This window comes from Hemicordylus capensis, chromosome 4 (genome assembly GCF_027244095.1).
Source record: "Hemicordylus capensis ecotype Gifberg chromosome 4, rHemCap1.1.pri, whole genome shotgun sequence".
Classification (NCBI taxonomy): Eukaryota; Metazoa; Chordata; class Lepidosauria; order Squamata; family Cordylidae; genus Hemicordylus; species Hemicordylus capensis.
Window position 1 is genome coordinate 306,529,095 of NC_069660.1, and position 21,982 is coordinate 306,551,076.

The 21,982-nt window shown below is 44.7% G+C and overlaps 1 protein-coding gene across 3 annotated transcripts in view; it reads right to left on the reverse strand.

Moving 5' to 3' along the window:
• ADCY8 (adenylate cyclase 8) overlaps positions 1 to 21,982 on the reverse strand; it is a 196,553-nt gene that overhangs the window by 110,297 nt on the left and 64,274 nt on the right. For all 3 annotated transcript variants that reach the window (XR_008306004.1, XM_053244776.1, XM_053244775.1), the window contains exon 3: positions 6,328 to 6,458. Coding sequence is in view for 2 of the 3 variants with exons in the window: in XM_053244776.1 (XP_053100751.1) it covers positions 6,328 to 6,458 (131 nt within the window). In the remaining variant the exon portion in view is untranslated. The remainder of the gene's footprint in view (positions 1 to 6,327; positions 6,459 to 21,982) is intronic.

The window sequence follows — 21,982 nt, forward strand, 5'->3', positions numbered from 1 at the left end:
TGCCTGCAACCTTGGAGAAGCCTCTGACAGTCTCTATAGATAATACTGAGCTAGATAGACCAGTGGTCTGACTCGGTACATGGTAGGTTCCTATGTTCCTAAGTTAATAAAATCCAGAGGAGTTTAGTACATGAGCCAGCTGGGGTGTTCAGTACCATCTAGGGGGAAGAATGAGTGTGATTTTTGAAAAAGTCTATACCTGTAGAAATGGAAAATAGGTGGTAGCATTGCAATATTTTCAGTATTGAGGGTGTTATCATACTTTTATTATCCTGACCATTGGGCCAGATGTGCAGTGGTGTTTTAAAAGCTTTAAAACGTTTTAAAACCACAAAAAACTACTATAAAGTTTTATCAATGTTATCAGAGGAATAGAAATGAAAATGACCAGGAATGTTCTTCGAAGCTTACTCCATGGAGAGAGTACAACCAGCTGCCAGTCTGTGAAGACAATACTGAGCTAGACAGACCAATGGTCTGACTCAGTATATGGCAGTTTCCTATGTCCCTATGTCAATTGTTACCCTAACTCTGTCTCTGACCCTAACCTTTTCCTCGGTGCAAAAATGACTGCATTTTTATCCTCATCATTTGCAAGCAGGGATACAGAAGAGGTGATAACAGAGAAAGCTGGAAAAGTGCAAGAATGCTATCACCTATTTTCCATTTCTAGTGGAGTAGCCGTTGCCAAAAATCACTATGAACATCCATCCCCTCTGATGGTACCAATGGCCAAGATTTATGAGCCTGGATCATGGACTAGTTATTCTAATTCGGCAAAGTTTTTATTTATTTTTATGTTATTTATTTACTTAACATATTTTATATGCCCAAAACTCACGTCTCTGGGCAGTTTACAACAAGCAAACAAAAACACACGCACATTAAAACGTTAGTTAAAACAAATGACAACACAAAACTTAAAACAGTAGTTAAAACAAAATAAACGATATAGTAAAAGTTAAAATATTACAACAATTTAAATTTTAAAAGAACATTTAAAAACTATGTTAAAACTGTTAAAACAATATTTAATTAAAAGCCCGGATGAATAAATGCATCTTTAAGGACTATTAAAAAGTTGTCAGAGATGGGGAGGCTCTTTTTTCAGCAGGGAGCACATTTCAAAGCTTTGGGGCAGCAGCAGAGAAGGCCCGTCCCCAAGTAGCCACCAGGAAAGCCGGTGGCAACTCCAGACAGACCTCTCCTGATGATCTCAATGGGCGGTGGGGTTCATAACGAAGAAGACGTTCTCTTAAATAAACAGGGCCCAAGCTGTTCAGGGCTTTATAGGTTATAACCAGTACCTTGTATTTTGCCCGGAAACTTATTGGCAGCCAGTGTAGCTTTTTAAATATAGGAATGATATGGTCTCTTTGAGATGACCCAGAGACCAACCTGGCTGCCGCATTCTGTACCAACCGCAGTTTCCGGACTACATACAAATGCTGCCCCACGTAGAGCGCATTGCAGTAGTCAAGCCTGGAGATTATCAGCAGGTGTACCACTGTTCTGAGGTCATTTATCTCAAGAAACGGACGCAGCTGACGCACTTCTGGCCTTCCATCAGCTTCTATCAATTTTGTGTAAGAGTTTGCACAAGCTCCTGTCCAAAGCTGGTTCTACAGACTTTGTCTTCATGATTCACCATGTTTCACATATTGTAATGCAACCCTTGGCACGCTGTGGCTTTGCATTTGAAAAAAAGTCCACCATGACTACTTGAGCATGAGTTGATGGAACTACTATTACTACCACTACTACTACCACCACGACCATTACCACTACTACTATGATTATGTATATATCACTTTTCAACAAAAGTTCTCAAAGTGGTTTTCGTAGAGATCGATCAATCGATCAATCATTGGCTCCCCATCCCCAAAGGACTTACAATCTTACTATTTGGGGCTGCCTTTGTACGTAGTCTGGAAACTACAGTTGGTCCAGAATGCAGCAGCCAGGTTGGTCTCTGGGTCATCTAGGAGAGACCATATTACTCCTGTATTGAAAGAGCTACACTGACTGCCGATACGTTTCCAGGCAAAATACAAGGTGCTGGTTATTACCTATAAAGCCCTGAACAGCTTAGGCCCTGGGTATTTAAGAGAACTTCTTCTTCTCCATGAACCCCACCACCTGTTAAGATCATCTGGAGAGGTTCGCCTGCAACCAACTCATTTGGCGGCTACTTGGGGATGGGCTTTCTCCGTTGCTGCCCCTGGGCTTTGGAATGCGCTCCCTGTTGAAATAAGAGCCTCCCCATCTCTGGCAACTTTAAAAAAGGCACTGAAGACACATTTATTCATCCAGGCTTTTAATTAGATTCATTGTTTTAAATTTTTAATGTTGGTTTTAAATGATTTTAAATGTTAATGATTTTAATGTTTAAATGATTTTAATTGTTTGATTGATTTAGTTTTGATTCTAATTAATTGATTTTAATTGTTTTTATTTTGATGTAAACCACCCTGAGCCATTTTTGGAAGGGCGGTATATAAATCAATTAATAGACAGATAGAGAGATAGAGAGATAACCTGAAAAGAAACATAGGATAGACACCAGCAACATCCACTGGAGGGATGCTGTGCTGTGGTGAACAGGGAGAGTTGATCTCCCCCTGCTAAATAATCACTGCTTTAGAAAGGTGCCTCTTTGCTCAGTTAGCAAGGGAACAACACTGGGGTGATTGTCCTGATTGCCCTGGGTGGGCAGGGAGGGCACAGGCGGAAGGCTGCTGTCCACTTACCTTCCTCCCAGATGGCCAAGCAGGTTGGCTTCATTGCGCCTCCCGCGTGCCCACATGGACAGCCCTGCTCTGTGCAGCTCCATGAAGCATGGAGCAGGGTAAAGAGATCTGGGGTCAGAACACGTTGTTCCGGCCTCCAGGCATCCCTCAATGCAACGCATGGCACGCGCATTGCACTGATGATTCCCCCCTCAGATGGGCACTCTATGTGCCTGTCTCTGTGATTCCTTGGGCTGCACGCAGCCCGAAGAATCGCACAATTCCTAGTAGCTGGGTTAAGGCTGGGTTAAAACCCGGATAAAACCCAGGTTTATTAAGGGGGTTAGACGGGAGGGGAGCAGAGGGATCCATGAGGATCCTGCCACTTCTCACAACCAGCCTAACCCTACCTGGGCTGCCCCAAACTGGGTTAGGCTGGTCATGAGGAAAGCTACGCTAAGTCATGTCCTCCTTCCACTCAGTGATCTTTGGATCCCAGCCAATGATATTTCATGGTCACTCCATGCAAGACAAAGCTGCATGGCGTATGAACCAGGAGGCTGGGCACAGCCCACTAGGAATATATTGTTCTCTGCTCAGCCCTCGGCAAGCTCTCTGCAGTTTCTGTTTCTGCAGTTTCAGACAGGAAACACAAGCAAGTGGTTTATTAAACCCCGCTGGGTAGGCCACCATGCCAGAACCCTGGTGGGCTGTTTTGGCTTGATGAGCCACATGCTGTACAGGCCTGTTGTAAAGCCACCCCATAGTCATATGCACTTGGTCAGAGGCAGGATTTGAGCTGGCACAGTATAAGCCCAGATATATATAGCTGCCTCATAGTAAATGTATACTATGACCATCATCTGGCCCTCGGCCCCCACCGCCCTGAGTGACTATTTTGTACCTAGCTTCAGTTGGTGGACCTCCAGGTTCCAGGTTTGTGTTTTTTTTTAAAGGTCGATTTCATAAGCCTGATCTACACTGACTAGCAATGACTTCTCTAGGAAGTTTCTCACACCCGGCATTTAGTTTGCATAGCCTCCGGAATGGAGGGGGTGTTTTCACATATCGGCCAGATTTACTCCCAAGTCTCTGCAAGCTATTGGGGAGCACTTCACACACAATCCAGGTTTTTCATTGCATTTTTGAGTGTAGCCCGATTTATATCCGGGGTTTAAAAATCCACTTTTTGCGTCGGTTTGGGGGGGCGGGCAACTTTGAACTCGCAGTAAAGCCTCACAGAAAACCCACGGTAAAGCATGCTGTCTGGGAAAGCTTCAGGTTTCACACAGAGGTCTTTCCAGAGATTCCAGGGACTGAATCAAGGACATTCTACATGCAAAGTATATGCTCTGCCACTGAGAAATGGACACCCAGAAGACGCAGCTGTGCTTATCTTGGTGTGCAACTGTCAAAGCTGCCAAGTCTTTAGCAAGGCAGCAGGGGGGCTGATGAGGAGAGACTTGATGGGCTGACTGTCCTGGCTTCCAGGGGTTGAGGGAATGGGGAAGAAGGTGCTAAAGGGAGGGGGGCAGAGGAAACAAAGGGTAGTATTGGAATCCTTTTCTTGCCTGCCCCCAGTGCTGAGGTCACAGGGAGATTATGGCCTAGACTGGGTACCTGTGAAGCGGAGATATGGATACTTGACCTCAGAAAGGAACAACCACAAAGGAGACCATCCCTTGATTAGAAGCTGCCATATAGGACCCTCTCATAAGCTATCTTCTAGCAGGGAGAGCCTTTGGTTGCCAGCACTTGGGGCTAACTAGGTTTCTGAATGCTTTATTCAGATTCAAGAGGGGTGTCTCTTCCCTTCAAATGCTTGGTTCTTTGTTTACAAAATTCTCTCCCTCATTGTCTTATTTCCATGGCTAATGGCCAGGAGAACATCAGAACAGCCCTGCTGGATCAGGCCCAAGTCCAGCATCCTGTTTCACATGGTGGCCCACCAGATGCCTCTGAGAAGCCCACAGACAACAGCTGAGGTTATGCCCTCTCTCTTGCTCTTGCTCCCCTGCAACTGGTATTGAGAGGCATCTTGCGTCTGAGGCAGGAGGTGGCCTATAGCCACTGGACTAGTAGCCACTGATAATAAGAATAAGAAGGAGGGATCAGATCAGGTCAGGCCAGGTCATATTTTTATCCCTTGAATTGGGCTGCCCTGGGTGGTTGTACCAACTGGCTACATTGTATAGCTGACTCTGCCTGCACCAGAAAGATTACAGCCTAATCCTAATTATGTTGACTTGGAAGCAAGCTTTGTTAATTCCAGTGGGACTTACTTGAAAGGAAGAAAGCTTGGGATTGCGGCCTTGGTGGTGATAAACTGGTGTCGTCAGTTTTCATTAAGACTAAGCTGCAAATTATCAGCAGAGAATGGTTGTCTCAAAATTTGGGGTGACTAGGGAGGAAAGGGGTGGTGGTGAAACTGCCCATTTACCTTGCTTGCTGTTGCGTGTTTTACTGTGATGGTGATTCTTTTAACAGTGCTTGCTCGCTAGCCATTTCCCCCATTAAAGCCAGCTACAACAGTGCTACAAGATAACAAAGCACTATTCTAAAGTGGGGTTCTGGGGGGAAATGATGGCCTCCAGAATGGACCAAGAGAGGGTACTCTTGTGTCTAGAAGGCCTATCAGAGTGAAATCACAATATCACATCCTTCTAGGGAGGGGTTCCCAACCTGTAGTACTCCAGATGTTGCTGAACTACAACTCCCATTGTCCCAACCACAATGCATTGTAGCTGCGGATGATGGGAGTTAGGGTTGTGCATGGAACCGTTCTGGGCAGTTTGGTTCAAATTCAAACTGAATTCATACCAAACCGCCAGTCCGTGAGTCCACTGGTTCATTAGAACCGGTGGGGCGGTTCATTTTGTGCATTTGAACCGGGTTGAACCAGTTCGGCACTATTCGGGATGCTTGTAAAAGGGAATATGGTAAGGATTCCCCTTTACAAGCAAAGGGGGATCCCTGGCAACTAAAAGAGGGATCAAAAGCCCTGCCGGCACTTTCCCCCATCAGTGCAGCTGGTGGGGGCCCGGTTCTGGGCAAGATGAGTTTGATTCAAAACAATTCTGCAGACCCTTAATGGGAGTTGCAATTCAGCAACATCTGGAGTATCAAAGGTTCAGAACCCAGGGGCTTCTGGGGGAAAAGGCTGGCCAGTTAGCAGCCGTCAGTAAGAGCATCACTCCTGCCATTGAATTTCATCCTCCCACCTATTTGTCACACTATCCCCCAAATCTCTTTAATGCACCTTTTTTGGCTACCTGAAAATGGGGCAGCAAGATGGGCAAGAGTAGGGCATTATGGTTCAGGATCAGTTTTCATGAACAACCCCACCCCACCCCCGATTTGCAAGGAAACAAGGGGGAATTCAGCATCGGTGGCCAAAGAGCAGTCACCATGGTGCTCTGATGCATTCTAGACAACTGTGTGCAACCCTTATCAGTAGAAAAGAAAGCAGAGCAACAACTTTCAACATTCCAAATGGGTGATTAATGAACTGATCAAAAGATGGCACCCAAAAGCCTGCAGTTGACATTCAGCGGAGGAGGAGATCGTTAAAGCACAAGAGGCAGACACATTCTCTCACCTGACATTTTCATAGCGGTGAATATAGATCTTGTGGAATTGATGCTGTAAGTGTTCGTCCTCCACGTTGGTCATGTCGTTAATCATTTCAAGCACTACAAATCGAGGTAACACTGACAGAACCAGCCGCTCCTGGAACAAAACAAGAGAGAGGCTAGGCGGTGGTCCTTGGAGCTGATGTCTGAACACAATTTGTTCATGCAAATCAACAGCAAATTCCCCAACCTCCCAACCCCATTTTGGAGCACGTGTTTTGACTGGGACAAGATGTTTTTCAGTGTGTTTTTGATAGTACTCTTGACGTGCTCCCGTTTTTGTACAAGTCCTTTAAAAAAAACAACAGCAAAAAAGAAAAAAAACCACCATTCACAGGATGTTTTCCAAGAAGCCCCAAAAGGCTTTTACAAAGGGCCAGTTAAGATGATATTTCATCCAGCAGCCTGTCGTATGATCAGGATGTATGCACACCATGAGTAGGCACATGCTGCCCCCTCCCTAGGAACCTTTCCTGGTTATTTATTTATTTATGTACTTATATACCCCCTGGGGGGGTGTGCATGAGAGAGAGAGAGCGCGCACATCAGAGATGGAGAAGCTCTTACTTTAACACAGAGTGCGTTCCAAAGCCCTGGGGGAGCCACAGACAAGGCCCGGCTCCGAGTCGCCACCAGACAAGCTGGATACAACCATAACTGGACCTCCCCAGATGATCTTAATAAGTGTCACGGTTCATGACAAAGGAGGCACTCGCTTAAGTAACCTGGACCTAAGCCATTCAGGGCTTTATAGGTAATAATCAGATAAAACCCTTAAGACACACCTGTTTTCTCAGGCTTTTAATTACAATTAATTTTAAACCGTTTAATTGTTTTTATCCTGTGACATTATGTTAATTGTTTCACTCTGAATTCTTTTTCATTGTTTTTATTCTGTGAAAGCGTTTTGTTTGTTTTTACTTTTACATTGGAATTTGGATTGTCTAGAGTTGTATATATCAGGTGGTGTGTGTGTGTATATATGTGTGTGTGTGTGTGTGTGTGTGTATGATAAACAAATAAATAAATAACGAGCACTTTGCATTTCACTCAGAAATGTATCGGCAGCCAGTGCAATTCTTTAAATATTGTTATTGCTTCGGGTTGTCCCAGAGACCAACCTGGCTGTCACATTCTGTACGAGCTGTAGTTTCTGGACAAGGTACAAAGGCAGCCCCAGGTAGAGTGCATAACAGTAGTCAAGCCTGTAGGTTACCAGCATATGCACCACTGTTTTAAGGACATTTACCTCCAGAAATGGGTGTAGGCTGACATATCAGCCGAAGCTGATAAAATGTGCTACTGTCCACTGCCTCAATCTGAGAAACCAGAGAGAGTTTTGTGTCCAAGCTACGTACCTGATCTTTCAGGGGATGTGTAATCTCATCCAGACCCTCTCCGATAATCTGAATGTTACATAAAATAAGATGGGCAAGGTTCAAGAGAGCAGGTGTAAGGATGCACAGTGCTGAAAGTGATGCAGTCTGACGAGATGAGAGGAGTTTCTGGACACCTCCATAACAGACTCTGCCCTAAATGTATTATCCACTGCTTCTTTGCCAACTCTGCTGGATGTGTATTGCCAGAGCAAAGATCTTCAGATGTGTTCTACGTTGTAACCTGTCGGATTCTAGTTGAGTCTTTCTCCATTTGCGTTTTAGTCATCTACCTTGTCGCTTCAGCTCCCGTAATTCTTCTGAATACCATGGGGCTAATTTTGAAGCAAGTTGGTGAGGACGCTTAGGAGCAATTGTGTTTACTTCTCTAGTGAGCTCATTATTCCAAGGTTGCATTAGAGTACTGACAGAATCACCAGCAGAGCCAACACAAAACCCTCCCAAGATTTCTTAAAATCCTATTGGATCCAATAACCTTCTTGGGTGGACCAACCTAATGGGTCCTTCATCCCTGCCGAGGTGAGTTGTGGTTGCAAGTCCTACTTTAACCAGATAGTGGTCCCTCCATGACAATGTGGAAATCACATGAGTCCCCACACATGGAACACCACCTCGATCAAAGCAAAAGACCAAATCAAGCATGTGACCAGCAACATGCATTGGTCCAGAAACCACTTGGGATAGGCCCATAGTTGTCATGGTTGCCATGAACTACTCCTGAGCTGCTCCTGACAACCTGGTCCAACTGTGAACATTGAAGTCCCTTAACACCAACAGTCTGGGCAACTCCAATGCCAACCCTGCAAACAGGTCCATCACGTCTGTCAGCTCAGTTAGGGGCTCTGCTGAACAACGGGGTGAGCTGTACACCAATAGTAATTCATCTATCCTTGGTCCCTAGGACTTCCTGGTTAAATAGGAAAGATAAAGTTAATAGAACACCTTCTTTGTTATGAGCCCTACTGCCTATTGAGATCATCTGGGGAGATCCATCTGCAATTGCCACCAGCTCATCTGGTGGCTATTCAGGGATGGGCCTTCTCCATTGCCAACCCGTGGCTTTGGAATATGTTCCCTACTGTCTCCCCATCTCTGACAGCTCTTTCCTGTGTTGAAAGAGCTACAGTGGCTGCCAACAGGTTTCTGGACAAAATAGAAGGTGCTGGTTAGTCCAGAATGCAGCAGCCTGGTTGGTCTCTGGGTCATCTCAGAGAGACCATATCACTCCTATCTTAAAATATCTAGGAACATAGGAAACTGCCATATACTGAGTCAGACCATTGGTCTATCTAGCTCAGTATTGTCTTCACAGACTGGCAGAGGCTTCTCCAAGCTTGCAGGCAGTAATCTCTCTCAGCCCTATCTTGGAGAAGCCAGGGAGGGAACTTGAAACCTTCTGCTCTTCCCAGAGCAGCTTCATCCCCTGACGGGGATATCTTGCAGTGCTCACACATCGTCTCCCATTCAGATGCAACTCCCATTCAGATGCAACTGCTTAGCTATGGGGACAAGTCATGCTTGCTACCACAAGACCAGCTCTCCTCTCATTGGCTGCCGATACATTTCCAGGCAGAGTACAAGGTTATAACCTATAAAGCCCTAAACAGCTTAGGCCCTGGGTTTTTAAGATTATATCTTCTTTGCCATGAGCCCCATCGCCCATTGAGATCTTCTGAAGAGGTATGTCTACGGTTACCACTGGCTCATCTGGTGGCTACTTGGGGAAGGGCCTTTTCCTTTGCTGACCCTGGGCTTTGGAACATGCTCCCTGCTGAAATAAGAGCCTCCCCATCTCTGACAACTTTTTAAAAAGGCAGTCAAGGCACATTTGTTCACCCAGACTTTTAATTAGATTCATAGTTTTAATACTTTTAATGTTGGGTTTAAAATCATTTTAATGTTAATGATTTTAATGTTTATATGATTTTAATTTTAAACCGCCCAGAGATGCAGGTTTTTGGTGGTAAAGAAATATGTTAAATAAAATAAATATTAAATAATAGTTTAAAAGGTTGTGAAGATGAATTTGTTCATCTAGGCTTTTAATTAGATTTATTGAATTTATTATTGGTTTTAAATTTTGAATGGTTTTAACATTTTAATTTTGTTTTAATTTGTGTTTTTAAATTGTAAACGGCCCAGAGACATGAGTTTGGGGCAGTATATAAATCTGTTAAGCAAGCAAGCAAGCAAACAAACAAACCCTTTCAACTGGGCAAAGAGGCCAGGTCGCATAAATATAAACATCAATAAAGTGGGTGTTTTGTTCTGTTTAGTAGAGAGAAGTGCAACAGTCCCTATTCAGCACAGTATAACATCTCTCCCAGTGACTGTTGCTGGTGTTTGCTCTCTCTCTCTCTCTCTCTCTCTCTCTCTTTCTCTGTGTGTGTGTGTGTTAGATTGTGAGCCCCTTTAGGACAGGAAGCCATTATTTGATTTGATTTTTCTTTTTTTTTCTTTTTACTGTGTAAACTGCTTTGAGAACTTTGTTGGAAAACGGTATGTAAATATTCTAGATGATGATATGATGAGTGATGATGATGATACTTTTTAAAAATGAGGTTTTTTAATTCTTAAAACCAGATGTTACAGTTATATTAAAGTGTTCCTTTAAAATGATATCTGAATGCAAGAAACTAAACACAATAAGTCCGCATTCATAATCTCTAAAAGCTGATCTCATGACCTCCTGTCAAGCAAATTGAATTACAGCCTTCTTGTCTATATAAGAGAATGAGCTAGGGTTAAAAAAAATGCTACTTTTGAGTCATGCATTATAAATATGATGCAATAGGTCGTATATTTCTTATTGAGCAAATTATGAATATTAAGAATGTCAACCAAACAACAAGGACATTTACTTTCCATGTCACAGGGGAACTGTTCTGCCCAGAAGCTACCAGCACTTCCTTCTGGGAAGTTCTTGGGTTACATTCTACGCAGCAGGTAGATGATCCAAGGGAGAGGTAGGCTCGTTGCTTCTGCAGCACTTTAAATCTCACCAGCACTGCTTCTGACGGCGAGGAGGCTCCATGCCTACTAAGGAATCCATCACCATGTTTCCAATCAGTGTTCCCTCTAAGAGGGAGTCCCAGATGTTGTTGACTACAGCTCCCATAACCCCAGCCAAAGGCCATTGCAGCTGGGGATGCTGGGAGTTGTAGTGAATAACACCTGGAAATCCCTGTTAGAGAGAACAGTGCTTTCAATGGTACTCCCATTGGGAATGCAGGGAATGCAGTTGGAAGTTCAATGATGCACTCCTTAGTAGCCACAGAGCCTCTCCCTTGGATTGGTGGCTTGCTGTGTAGAATGTGAGTCTTGGCATTTAAGTCTTCAAGAAAGTTATTCTGCACAGTGTTCTTACATATGTATATACAGAGAGGCAAAATAAAGTCCTTTATATCACAATCACTTCCTCAGCACATATATTTTGTACTTTAAAAGGATATGGACTGCATGACCAGAAGTTTTGGTTCATTCTCCTGAGTAATAGGAGAACCTCAAGAACCTCCTGTTCTCTCACGCTTTTAATTAGAATTAATTTTAATAATTTTAAAAACTTGTCTTAATAATTTTATTGCATTGTTTTTATTGTCATGTATTTTAATTTGTGACTTCCAAACGTTTTAAATTTTGTACACCGCTTTTAGGGATATGCATATCAGGCAGTATAAAAATATGATAAATAAATAATAAATAAATAATACAAAGAGTACTTACTTGCAATCAGTATGCATTAATTGTTATAGCAATCAATTAATATTTTTTTTATTTAGCATATTTCTATACCACCCAAAATGCAAGTTCTCTGGGCAGTTTACAAAACAATAAAAACCACCTATAAAAAGATTAACATATTTCAATAATTAAAATTTTAAAAGTTAAAACTATTAAAACACAATTAAATCACAATTAAAACATATATAATTGAAAGCCTGGGTGAATAAATGTGTCTTGACTGCCCTTTTAAAAGTTGTAAGAAATGGGGAGGCAACTACAGACGGACCTCTCCAGATGATCTCAATGGGTGGTGTGGTTCATAGCAAAGAAGGTGTTCTCTTAAACGCCCAGGGCCCAAGCTGTTTAGGGCTTTATAAGTTATAACCAAAACCATGTACTCTGCCCGGAAACATATCAGCAGCCAGTGTAGATGTTTTAAGATCGGACTGATATGGTCTCTCTAAGATGACCCAGAAACCAACCAGGCTGCCGCATTCTGGACTAACTGCAGTTTCCGGACTATGTACAAAGGCAGCCCCATGTAGAGCGCATTGCAGTGGTCAAGTCTGGAGGTGACCAGCAGATGTACGACTGTTCAGAGTTCATTTATCTCAAGAAAGGGATGCAGCTGGCCTATCAGCCAAAGCTGATAAAAGGCACCTCTGGCCACTGCCTCAACCTGGGACTCCAGGGAGAGTTTTGTGTCCAGAAGCACCCCCAGACTGCATACCTGTTCCTTCTGGGGAAGTGTGACACCATACAGAACAGGCAGATAAAAACCATCTCCCGAGTTCCGACCCCTCACAGTAAGTACCTACGTCTTATCTGGATTCAGTCTCAGCTTGTTACCTTTCATCCAGCCCATCACTGCCTCCAGGCAGGCATTTAGGGAGGTTATGCCTTCTCCTGATGATGTTGTCATGGAGAAATAGACTTGGATGTCATCAGCATACTGATAGCCCCCTGCACTAAATCTCCTGATGATCTCTCCCAGCGGTTTCATGTAGATGTTAAACAACATCGGAGACAATATGGAGCCCTGAGGGACACCATACAAGAGTTCAGTTTTTGAAGAACAGTCCCCGAGGGACACCATCTGGAATCTGACCGAGAGGTAACAGTGGAACCACTGCAAAGCAGTGCCTTCCACCCCCAACCCCCTCAGATGCTCCAGAAGGATACTATGATCGATAGTATCGAAAGCCACTGAGAGGTCCAAAAGGACCAACAGAGTCACACTTCCGCTGTCAATTCCCAATTGGAGATCATCCATCAGGCTGACCAAGGCAGTCTCCATCCCATAGACCTCTCAAAAGCTGGTCTGAAACGGGTCTAGATAATCAGTTTCATCCAAGACTGTCTGGAGTTGGGAGGCCATCACCCTCTCACTTACCTTGCCCAGCCATGGAAGGTTGGAGACAGGCCTATAGTTGCTCAACTCTGAGGAATCCAGGACAGGCTTCTTCAGAAGTGGTCTAATAATTGTGTCTTTAAGACAAGGAGGCATCCTGCCCTCCCTCAGAGAAGCATTTATGATCTCTACCAGGCCTTCTACAACAAACTCCCTGCCAGATGGTATTAGCCACATCGGGCAAGGGTCCAGAGAACAGGTGGGAGGCTGCGTCACTCACAGAAGCTTGTCCACATCCCACCCCTGACCCCCTCAGATGCTCCAGAAGGATACTATGGTCGATAGTATCGAAAGCTGCCGAGAGGTCCAAAAGGACCAACAGAGTCACACTTCCCCTGTCAATTCCCAATTGGAGATTATCCATCAGGCCAACCAAAGCAGTCTCCTATGTAGGCTGGCTCAATACAAATATGAATAAGAAAGCTGGAAACTTGATTGCAGTCAATGTTTTCAATCAAGTTTGGGGTTTTTTTACATTTATATACTGCCTTCCATAAAATATCTCAAGGCGGTTTCCAATAGAAATATTAAAATTAAAATAAAATAAACAGAGACACAAAACCATAAAACACTGCTCATAAAAAAGCACCAGTAGTAAAAACTAGGGATGTGCAAAAAATTTCGGGCACAGAACGATCTGTGCCCGAAACGAGCAATTTCGGGTGATTTGGGGCCAAACCGAATCACCCCCGATGTCCCCCGATATTTTTCGGGCCCAAGCCAAATCACCCGAATTTCGGGCCCAAAAAATTCGGGTGATTCGGTTCATGGTTGATTTTGGGGGATTTTTTGAAGTTTTAGTGACTTTGGGGCAGTTTGGGGGCATAGCATGGGATCTGGGCAAAAGGAGTGGGGTGGGGTGGTAGTGCCTAATGGGTGCAGGCTACCACCCCAATTTCAGGGGGATTGGGCAAAGGGCTGATTTTGGGGAAACTTCTGAGGTGTGAATTCTCATTCTATCATAGCAAATGAGATTTTTTTCAATTAAACAACTCTCATGACCCCCCTTTCACTTTTTCACACTCTCAATTACTATGAATATGAGGAAGTAATCAATTTAGCACACTTCACCTTATGAAGACAAACCTCAGAAATTCACCAAAATTCACCCCTCTGCCCAATCACTCTGAAATTGGGGATGGGTGGTAGCCTCCACCCATTAGGCACTATCTACCAGCCCACCCCACTCCTTTGGGGCAGATACACTTTCTGCCCCCAATCTGCCCCAATGACACCAAAACTTCAAATATTCCCAAAAAATCAGCCCTCTGCCCAATCCCCCTGAAATTGGGGTGGTAGCCTCCACCCATTAGGCACTACCACCCCACCCCACTCTTTTGGGGCAGATCCACTTTCTGCCCCCAAACTGCCCCAAAGTCACTAAAACTTCAAAAATTCTCAAAAAATCAGCCCTTTGTCCAATCCCCCTGAAATTGGGGTGGTAGCCTCCACCCATTAGGCACTACCACCCCACCCCACTATTCTGCCCCAGGCCCCAATTTCTGCCCCAATCTGCCCCAAAGACATGAAAACTTCAGAAATTTCCCCAAAATCAGCCCTTTGCCCAATCCCCCTGAAATTGGGGTGGTAGCCTGCACCAATTAGGCACTACCACCCCACCCCACTCCTTTTGCCCAGATCCCATGCTATGCCCCCGAACTGCCCCAAAGTCACTAAAACTTCAAAAATTCCTCCCAAAAATCAGCCCTTTGCCCAATTCCCCTGAAATTGGGGTGGTAGACTCCACCCATTGGGCACTATCACCCCACCCCAAAATTTTGCCCCTGGGCCCCTTTCCCCCCAAATTGATTCAGATTCGGATTCGGGTTAAATCCGAATCCAAACCGAATCAAGGGTGATTCGGGTGGCCCATATTCGGGCACAAAACAGAACAGGGGTGATTCGGTTCAGGTCCTGAACTGAATCACCAAAAATCCGAATTCCACACCCCTAGTAAAAACAGCACCCCCTAGAGGGCAAAAGCCTGGCTATCTTCAGTTCCAATGAAAAGGTAACAAGGAAGGCCAAGGAGTGGATGATGACCAGGAGGGCATTATAAAGCCTGGAGGCAATGAATGAGAAGGCCCTGTCCTGTATGCCTGACAATCAAACCTTTCTCAGTGTCGGCACATGGAGTCCCCTCTGATGACCTTGTCAAGTGGTCAGAAACCTTCAAGAGCAGACATTCCTTCAGGTAACCAAGGCCAAAACCATTAAGGGTTTGGAAGGTAATAACCAGCACCTTGATTTGGAGAAACAAATGGTCAGCCAGTGCAACTCGTTCAAAATGGGCACGCTATGCTCCCAATGGGGAGCTCCAGACAAAATCCAATATGCTGCATTTTGCTGCAATTTCCAAATATTCTTGGGAAGTGTCTTGATTTAAACCTATCCATTTACCAAGTAAGCATGCATAGGACTTGTTTAAACCTTTGCCAGTCTCTTTTAAACCTCTGTAATGCTGCCAATAACCTCTGAAGATCACTGACATATTTCGTCTGCACTATAGGGGTGAAGATAATGCTATTCTTTGGCAGCCTGCATTGGAAACTCTTCCAAATCAGTAACAGGCTCCAGCCTTAAAATCTCACACAGGGATGAAGAAATGCATCAGGAAGAGTGAAAGAGGGACGTGAGAATTCTTTTAATCTCCTTATCACCAAATTCCAGTGCATGCTTTGAGGAACAGTATGAGAAGAGCCTGCAGAATGCTACACATGAACTGAAATCAGGCAAATGGGGTGAAGGACGAGAGGCAGATCTCATGGAATAAGCAGAGAAATAAGATAAGAAAAACTGAAAGTTTGATTTTCAGCCATAACCTTTTTAGAATGAGGGCTGAGATGAAACGAGTCACTAATTTACACGTTGGGGATGGGGTAGTTGCCACCTTAAGTGGCGCAGCAGGGAAATGCTTGACTAACAAGCAGAAGGTTGCCAGTTTAGCTCCCCACTGGTACTATATAGGGTAGCAGTGATATAGGAAGCTGCTGAAAGCCATCATCTCATACTGTGTGGGAGGAGGCAATGGTAAACCCCTTCTGTATTCTACCAAAGAAAACCACAGGGCTCTGTGGGTGCCAGGAGTCAAAACTGACTTGATGGCACACTTCACCTTTTAACTAGTTGGGATAGTTAGCAGAGACACTGGGCCAGGAGGAGAGGAAGGCAGTGATGGGGGGGGGCATTTTAAAATCTCGTCTCTGGGCCCCCTACAACCTTGCTACGCCCCTGGAGAGGACCCAAGGAGCTGCCTCCACCACACCTTCCAAGCCCTGAGGCTCTGGCTCTGCTCTGATCCTTCAAGGTGGAGGAGCCCCCTGAGGACCAGGCAGAATCAGCACCTGTAAAATCAAGCAAGGCCTCTTTAAACCACAGAAGCTTCTCTAGAGTGGGAATCAAATACCCCACGTTGCCAGCAACCTACATAAGCGTGCAGGAGACTCCAAACCTTTACTGGAACAATATCTTAACTGCTTTGGTGTTACTCTCCAGATCAGCCTTGCCTGTTTGGAACTCTCTAAGGTACTGATCCCTGGCCTGACTCTTGCTCTCTCTTGGAGTTGTCCAAGTCCCAGGTTCAATCCCTGCCTGAAATCTTAGAAAGCTGCTGCCAATCAGTGAAAACAATACTGAGCTTGACAGATCAATGGTCTGACACAGTATAAGGCAGCTTCCTATGTCCCACATTGTAACATGGATGGTTCCAAAACTGCCTGCACCATTGCAGGACTCTAACACAGGTGGCAACAGTGGTGAGCAAGAGGGAGGAACCAGAACTACTGACTTCTCACACAATCACATGTTGCATGCTACTTCTAGTGGGAATAATGGAAGTAGTGCACAACATGCAATTGCAGAAGAGTCAGTAGTCCCACTAGTGCCCCCTGGCACAGTCCTCTTGCCATGTGTTAGGGCCTCACAGTGCTAAGGGCAGTTCTGGCAGCAGATCTGGCATCATGTGCAGGACATGTACACCACATCCACAGGCAGCATCCCAACCACCTCCTGCTTTTCAAATGACTTCCAGAGGAGGGGGAAACATGGTGGCCATCATTTACTGAGAGAAGGATGCCATTGTTGACAATTACTATGACTGCCATGATAGGGAGCTGGTTTTGCCTCCATCTCATTTTCTGAATCCTACAAAATGTCAAGTTGAATGCACAGAACGCCCAACTTCACCTTTGTTTCAGCCCCAAAGCAGAAAACATTTGGTGCAGCCCAACTTAGAGGGTGAACACACATGAAGCTTCTTTATCCGGAGTCAGACCCTTGCTCCATCTAGCCCATTACTGATTACACCAGGGGGGTTCTCCAAACTTTATTTAAGAAATGTCGTGGCTAGATTTCTTGTCATGAATGACCTCAAAACAGTGGTATATATGCTGGTATCCTCCAGACTGAACTTCTGCAATGCACTCTTTTTTGTACTGATTTTGCTGATTTTGTACATAGTCCAGAAACTGCAGTTGGTACAGAATGCGGTGGCTAGGTTGGTCTCTGAGTCATCGCAGAGAGACCATATTTCGAAACAGCTACACTGGCTGCCGATAGGTTTCCAGGCAAAATACAACGTGCTGGTTTATTACCTATAAAGCCTTAAACAGCTTAGGCCCTGGGTTTTGAAGAGAATGAAGCTATTCTCACGAGCAAGCAAAACCGGGCTGGGCTCCCTTAGCCCAGTTTTTCTCGCTCATGAGAACCAGCAGGCTTGTGGGCGAGCCCAGTGGCTCCATGGTGGCAAGCCCACCTAAATACCCTCCCCCTTAAATGAGTACTGCGTTAATCTCATTTCAGCAATCGTGTGTCCATCATGGCTGCAGGCACGCTCGGGTAGCGGGGAGAGGGGAAGGGAGATCCGAGGGATGCACTGCACACTCGCGTGGTGCATTACTGAGGTTCCGGGGGGGGGGCACCATGCGGCGGCACTTCCCTCCACCCGAACCCCAGAGCTGCCAGGCAAGCTGTGGCAGGAGCACCAGAGCCAAGCCGCTGATCTCCCAGCTCAACCCCTTTCAGCTCTACCCACTGATCGTGGGTAGAGCCTTAACGTCTTCTTCCATTGCCCGTTGAGATCTTCTGGAGAGGTACATCGGCAGTTGCCACTGACTCGTATGTTGGCTACTCAGGGACGGGCCTTCTCCGTAGCTGCCTCTGGGCTTTGGAATGTGCTCCGTGTTGAGATCAGAGCCTTCCTATCTCGGGCAACTTTAAAAAGGGCACTGAAGACACATTTATTCGCTCAGGCTTTTAATTGGATGTATAGTTTTAATACTTTTGATGTTGGATTTTCAATTATTTTAAGGTTAATGATTTTAATGTTTATACAATTTTAATTGTAAACCACCCAGAGAGGCAAGATTTGGGCAGCATAGAAATATGTTAAACAAACAAATAAATAAACAAATCAATGAAATGTACCCCTGTTGCAAACCTTCAGCTCACGTACTCCAGAGAGAGAGAGAGAGAGAGAGAGAGAGAGAGAGAGAGAGAGAGAGAGTGTACATACATCACTGGCTTACATCCAGACTAAGGGACTCATGAGTACTTCCACTGAAATTAATGGGGCATGGTTACATGTCCCATTAATTTCAGATGGCGTACTCAGTGCCAATTTTCTGAAGCCTGTCAGTCAGGCTGCGGGCTAGGCTGAGCTTCAGCATGTAGCCTGTCAATCAGGAACCAAGGAGGAGGAGGAAGAGGAGGAGGAGGATCTTCAGCCTTCTCCCTCCCCTCCTGCATCAAATGCATAAAAAAAGGATGCATTGGCTTCAAACTGGTGATCCTCAGATGGGGAACAAAAAGTATAGCTGCAACATGGAGAGGCAGGAGGATGCTGAGTATCCCCTGAGAGCCCTTCAGGTACCCCAGGGTTACAAGTACCCTCAGTTGGGAACCCCTGATCCACACCGACTGACGGCAGCTTTCCAGGATTTCAGTCAACGGTCTTTTTCAGCCTCATCTAGAAATGCCAGAGATTAAACCTGGGACCTTCTGCATGCGAACCATGATGTAATTGATCGCTGAGCTACAGCCCCCTCTATTGTTAATCTGGGTGATAAATATGTGCATACAATGCATCGGATCCCAGCAGTCCACAAGAACATGGGCAATTTCACTCTTGTGTGATGCATTGCTGATATTACCAAGTAAGATCAAAACTAACTTACTAAGTAAGATCAAGTCAGAATTCTGTGATGCATTTCTTATCTTACTGGCAGCATTCACACATAATGTGGAACTGCTTGTCCAGTGGTTCCGCAGTTTCATAACCCCCCCCCACCCACCCACCCACCCCCACACACACACTCTCCCATCCGAATTCAGATGTAACTGAGAGCGATTTCTTTGCAGTCAGTGAGACTGCAGAGAGGAGGGGGATCTGGCTCTGCAGGCTTCCTTCTTGCTTGAAGGGCAGCCTGCACAGCCAATCATGGATGGAGTTAAGGGAGGAGCTGAAGGGGATGCAGCCAGCGGTTCTGCATTCAGACACAATGCAGGTTGTGTCCAACCTCGGGTTACAGCGAGAAAACTCACTGCAACAGAAGGGTTCAGACTGGAGTCAGAAGTCTGAAACTTTGGATATGTTTCTGCACCACACCGCATTTGCACGCGTTTGTATTTTTTAAAATTTAAAATATTTATGTCCCGTTCCTCCAGTACACTAGGGATGTGCACAAAATGGGTTCAAGGCCAGACCGGCCTCGAACCCAACCGGGCCAGTTCGATCTGGAACCCCCTCGAACCCCACTGGTCTGGTTCAGTCCGGGGGTGGGGCTGTGAGCTGACATAGTAAAAAAAAATTTTTTGCAGCAGAGGCCATGTGCGCAGGTGTGCGGGCTGTATAATGGCCATCAGGCTGTCGGGTATAGGCCGAAAACTGGCCAAAGAGTGGCCGAACCAGCCGAGGGATGATTACAGAGTCCAGCAGGGGGAGGGGGATCCTCCACAGACCCCCCCACCTCCAGGAACTCCCCCGAGGGGAGTAAAGGTTAAAAAAAATATTTTTTTACTATGTCAGCTCGCGAACCCCCCAAACATTGGGGGGGTGTTCGGTCCTGGGTTGGACCAAACAGAGGGGAGGTTCAGTTTCACCCTGAACAGTCGGACCAAACTGGTTTGATGTCGAACACATTCAACATTGAACCTGTTTGCACACCCCTACAGTGCACTACTGCTCAGGGCAGCTCACAACAATGAAATAGAAAACAATATACAATAGAAGCCATAAAATTAACCAAATGGAGTAAACAAGTTACAAGTCAAGTTAAAAACCACAATCGGTATTAAGTTCGAATTAAAAGTTATTTTAAAAGCTAAAAACTGAAAATTATAAAAACTAAAATCTAAAAAACCTCCCAGATATAACCAAAGGTGGAACATTAAAAAGCATCCTTAAAAAGGTGTGTCTTTAGTGGGTTTTTTAAATAATACTGAGGGAGGGAGCATGGCAAAGCTCTTCAGGGAGCATTTGCATGTAATGCTTTGGGAATCTCTGGCCCATTCAACTCCGATTCTGTGTTACAATCCAATCCAATCTTTATTACGGTCATAGACAAGAGTAGAAAAACACAAAGAAGAAGCAAATACACAAAAAGAGAAAAAAAATAAACAGGTACATGAACATCAAACATTTAAAAACCAGATCGGATTGTACAAATTATATAACAGTACCTGGCCACTCTATTAATAACATTCTCATCAGGACTGGCTAATAAAAACTTCAAATGAAAATCATCAGGATGCCCTGTAAAATCAGTCAACAAAGGGGAAATTAATCCTAAACGGGCATCCCAATAAAAATCACAATATAAAATAGAATGCACACTGGTCTCCACTTGGCCTCTTCCGCAAGGACATAGACAGGCAGGGAAAGGAATGCCTTTAAATCTGCCCTCCAAAACAGTTGAGGGAAGCACATCCAATTGAGCTAAAGTCAAAATGCATCTAAATTTGGGAACAATAACAAAACACAGATAACTTGCAGGGTTACAACTAAATGTTTGCTCCCCCAAATGCACATTCCTAGGCAGAAGAGCAACCTTCTCCTGGAGATCTATATCTATAATACGTTGCTTAATTTCCCTCCTGGCCCAGTCATAACCCATTAAAAAAATTTCCTCTGTAGAGAACCTATAATGTGCCAATTTGTCACTGATCAGGGTGGACCACTTAAACCTAAACGAATCGATGTTTATAAGAGAGGCCAAACCCACACAGGAAAACACAAATTTTAACTACAATAAGAAGATGGTTCTCCAGTAACAGGTCACCATTCTAATCAAGCCCACCTCTCTTCTCAGCACAACAGGAGGAACACAGCAAGGGACCGATATATCGATCTCAGAAATTTAGATGGCAGAACTTCTAAAGACGAAAAATTTCTGACCGCTCCTAACTGAGCACCATACAACAATTTGGGATGGACTTTGGTGGCAAATAATTTAACGGCTGCGGGATAAAAGAAGTTTCCCTCGAGTAATAAAAAGATGTAATAAGATTAGTAGTAAGATGAGCCGTCATCAAAGTGGAATAAAGATGAGGACTACGTGATCCTGACGAGTGAAATACCACTCCTAGATATTTAAAAGAATTTAATTGTGTTACATGTGAATACAGCCACTAAGTGCTTTCAGGGCACAAGGTGCGCCCCAGGCTCTTTGCCTTCTGGCACAATAAAGCAGGTGCAGGAGGATGGAGAAGACGAGTGAGGGGTGCTTCTGCACATCTTACTTACATGTGCACTTCATTAGTCAGGATGTCTGCCACTTATTCCAACAGGGTTGCATTTCTTAAACTTGCATTATTTGTTTCATCCTGGTATTAATTTTATTCTTTGGATTAAACAGTATCTGTTGTATAATTAAAATAAGATTGAAATAATGCGGGGGGGGGGGGAGCAGGCAAGGCCGTAACCCTGTGTTCACATCCATTCTTGAGATGTTTACGAAATCCACTGTACTGGATTCCATCCCAGATTCCCAGGTTCCACTTTTCCAGTGATGTTTTCTGGAGCAAAAACGAAACTTTTAGAATCTGTTATTTTTCCATTATATTTCTGGAATTTGTCAGGCTGGAAGAGGGAGA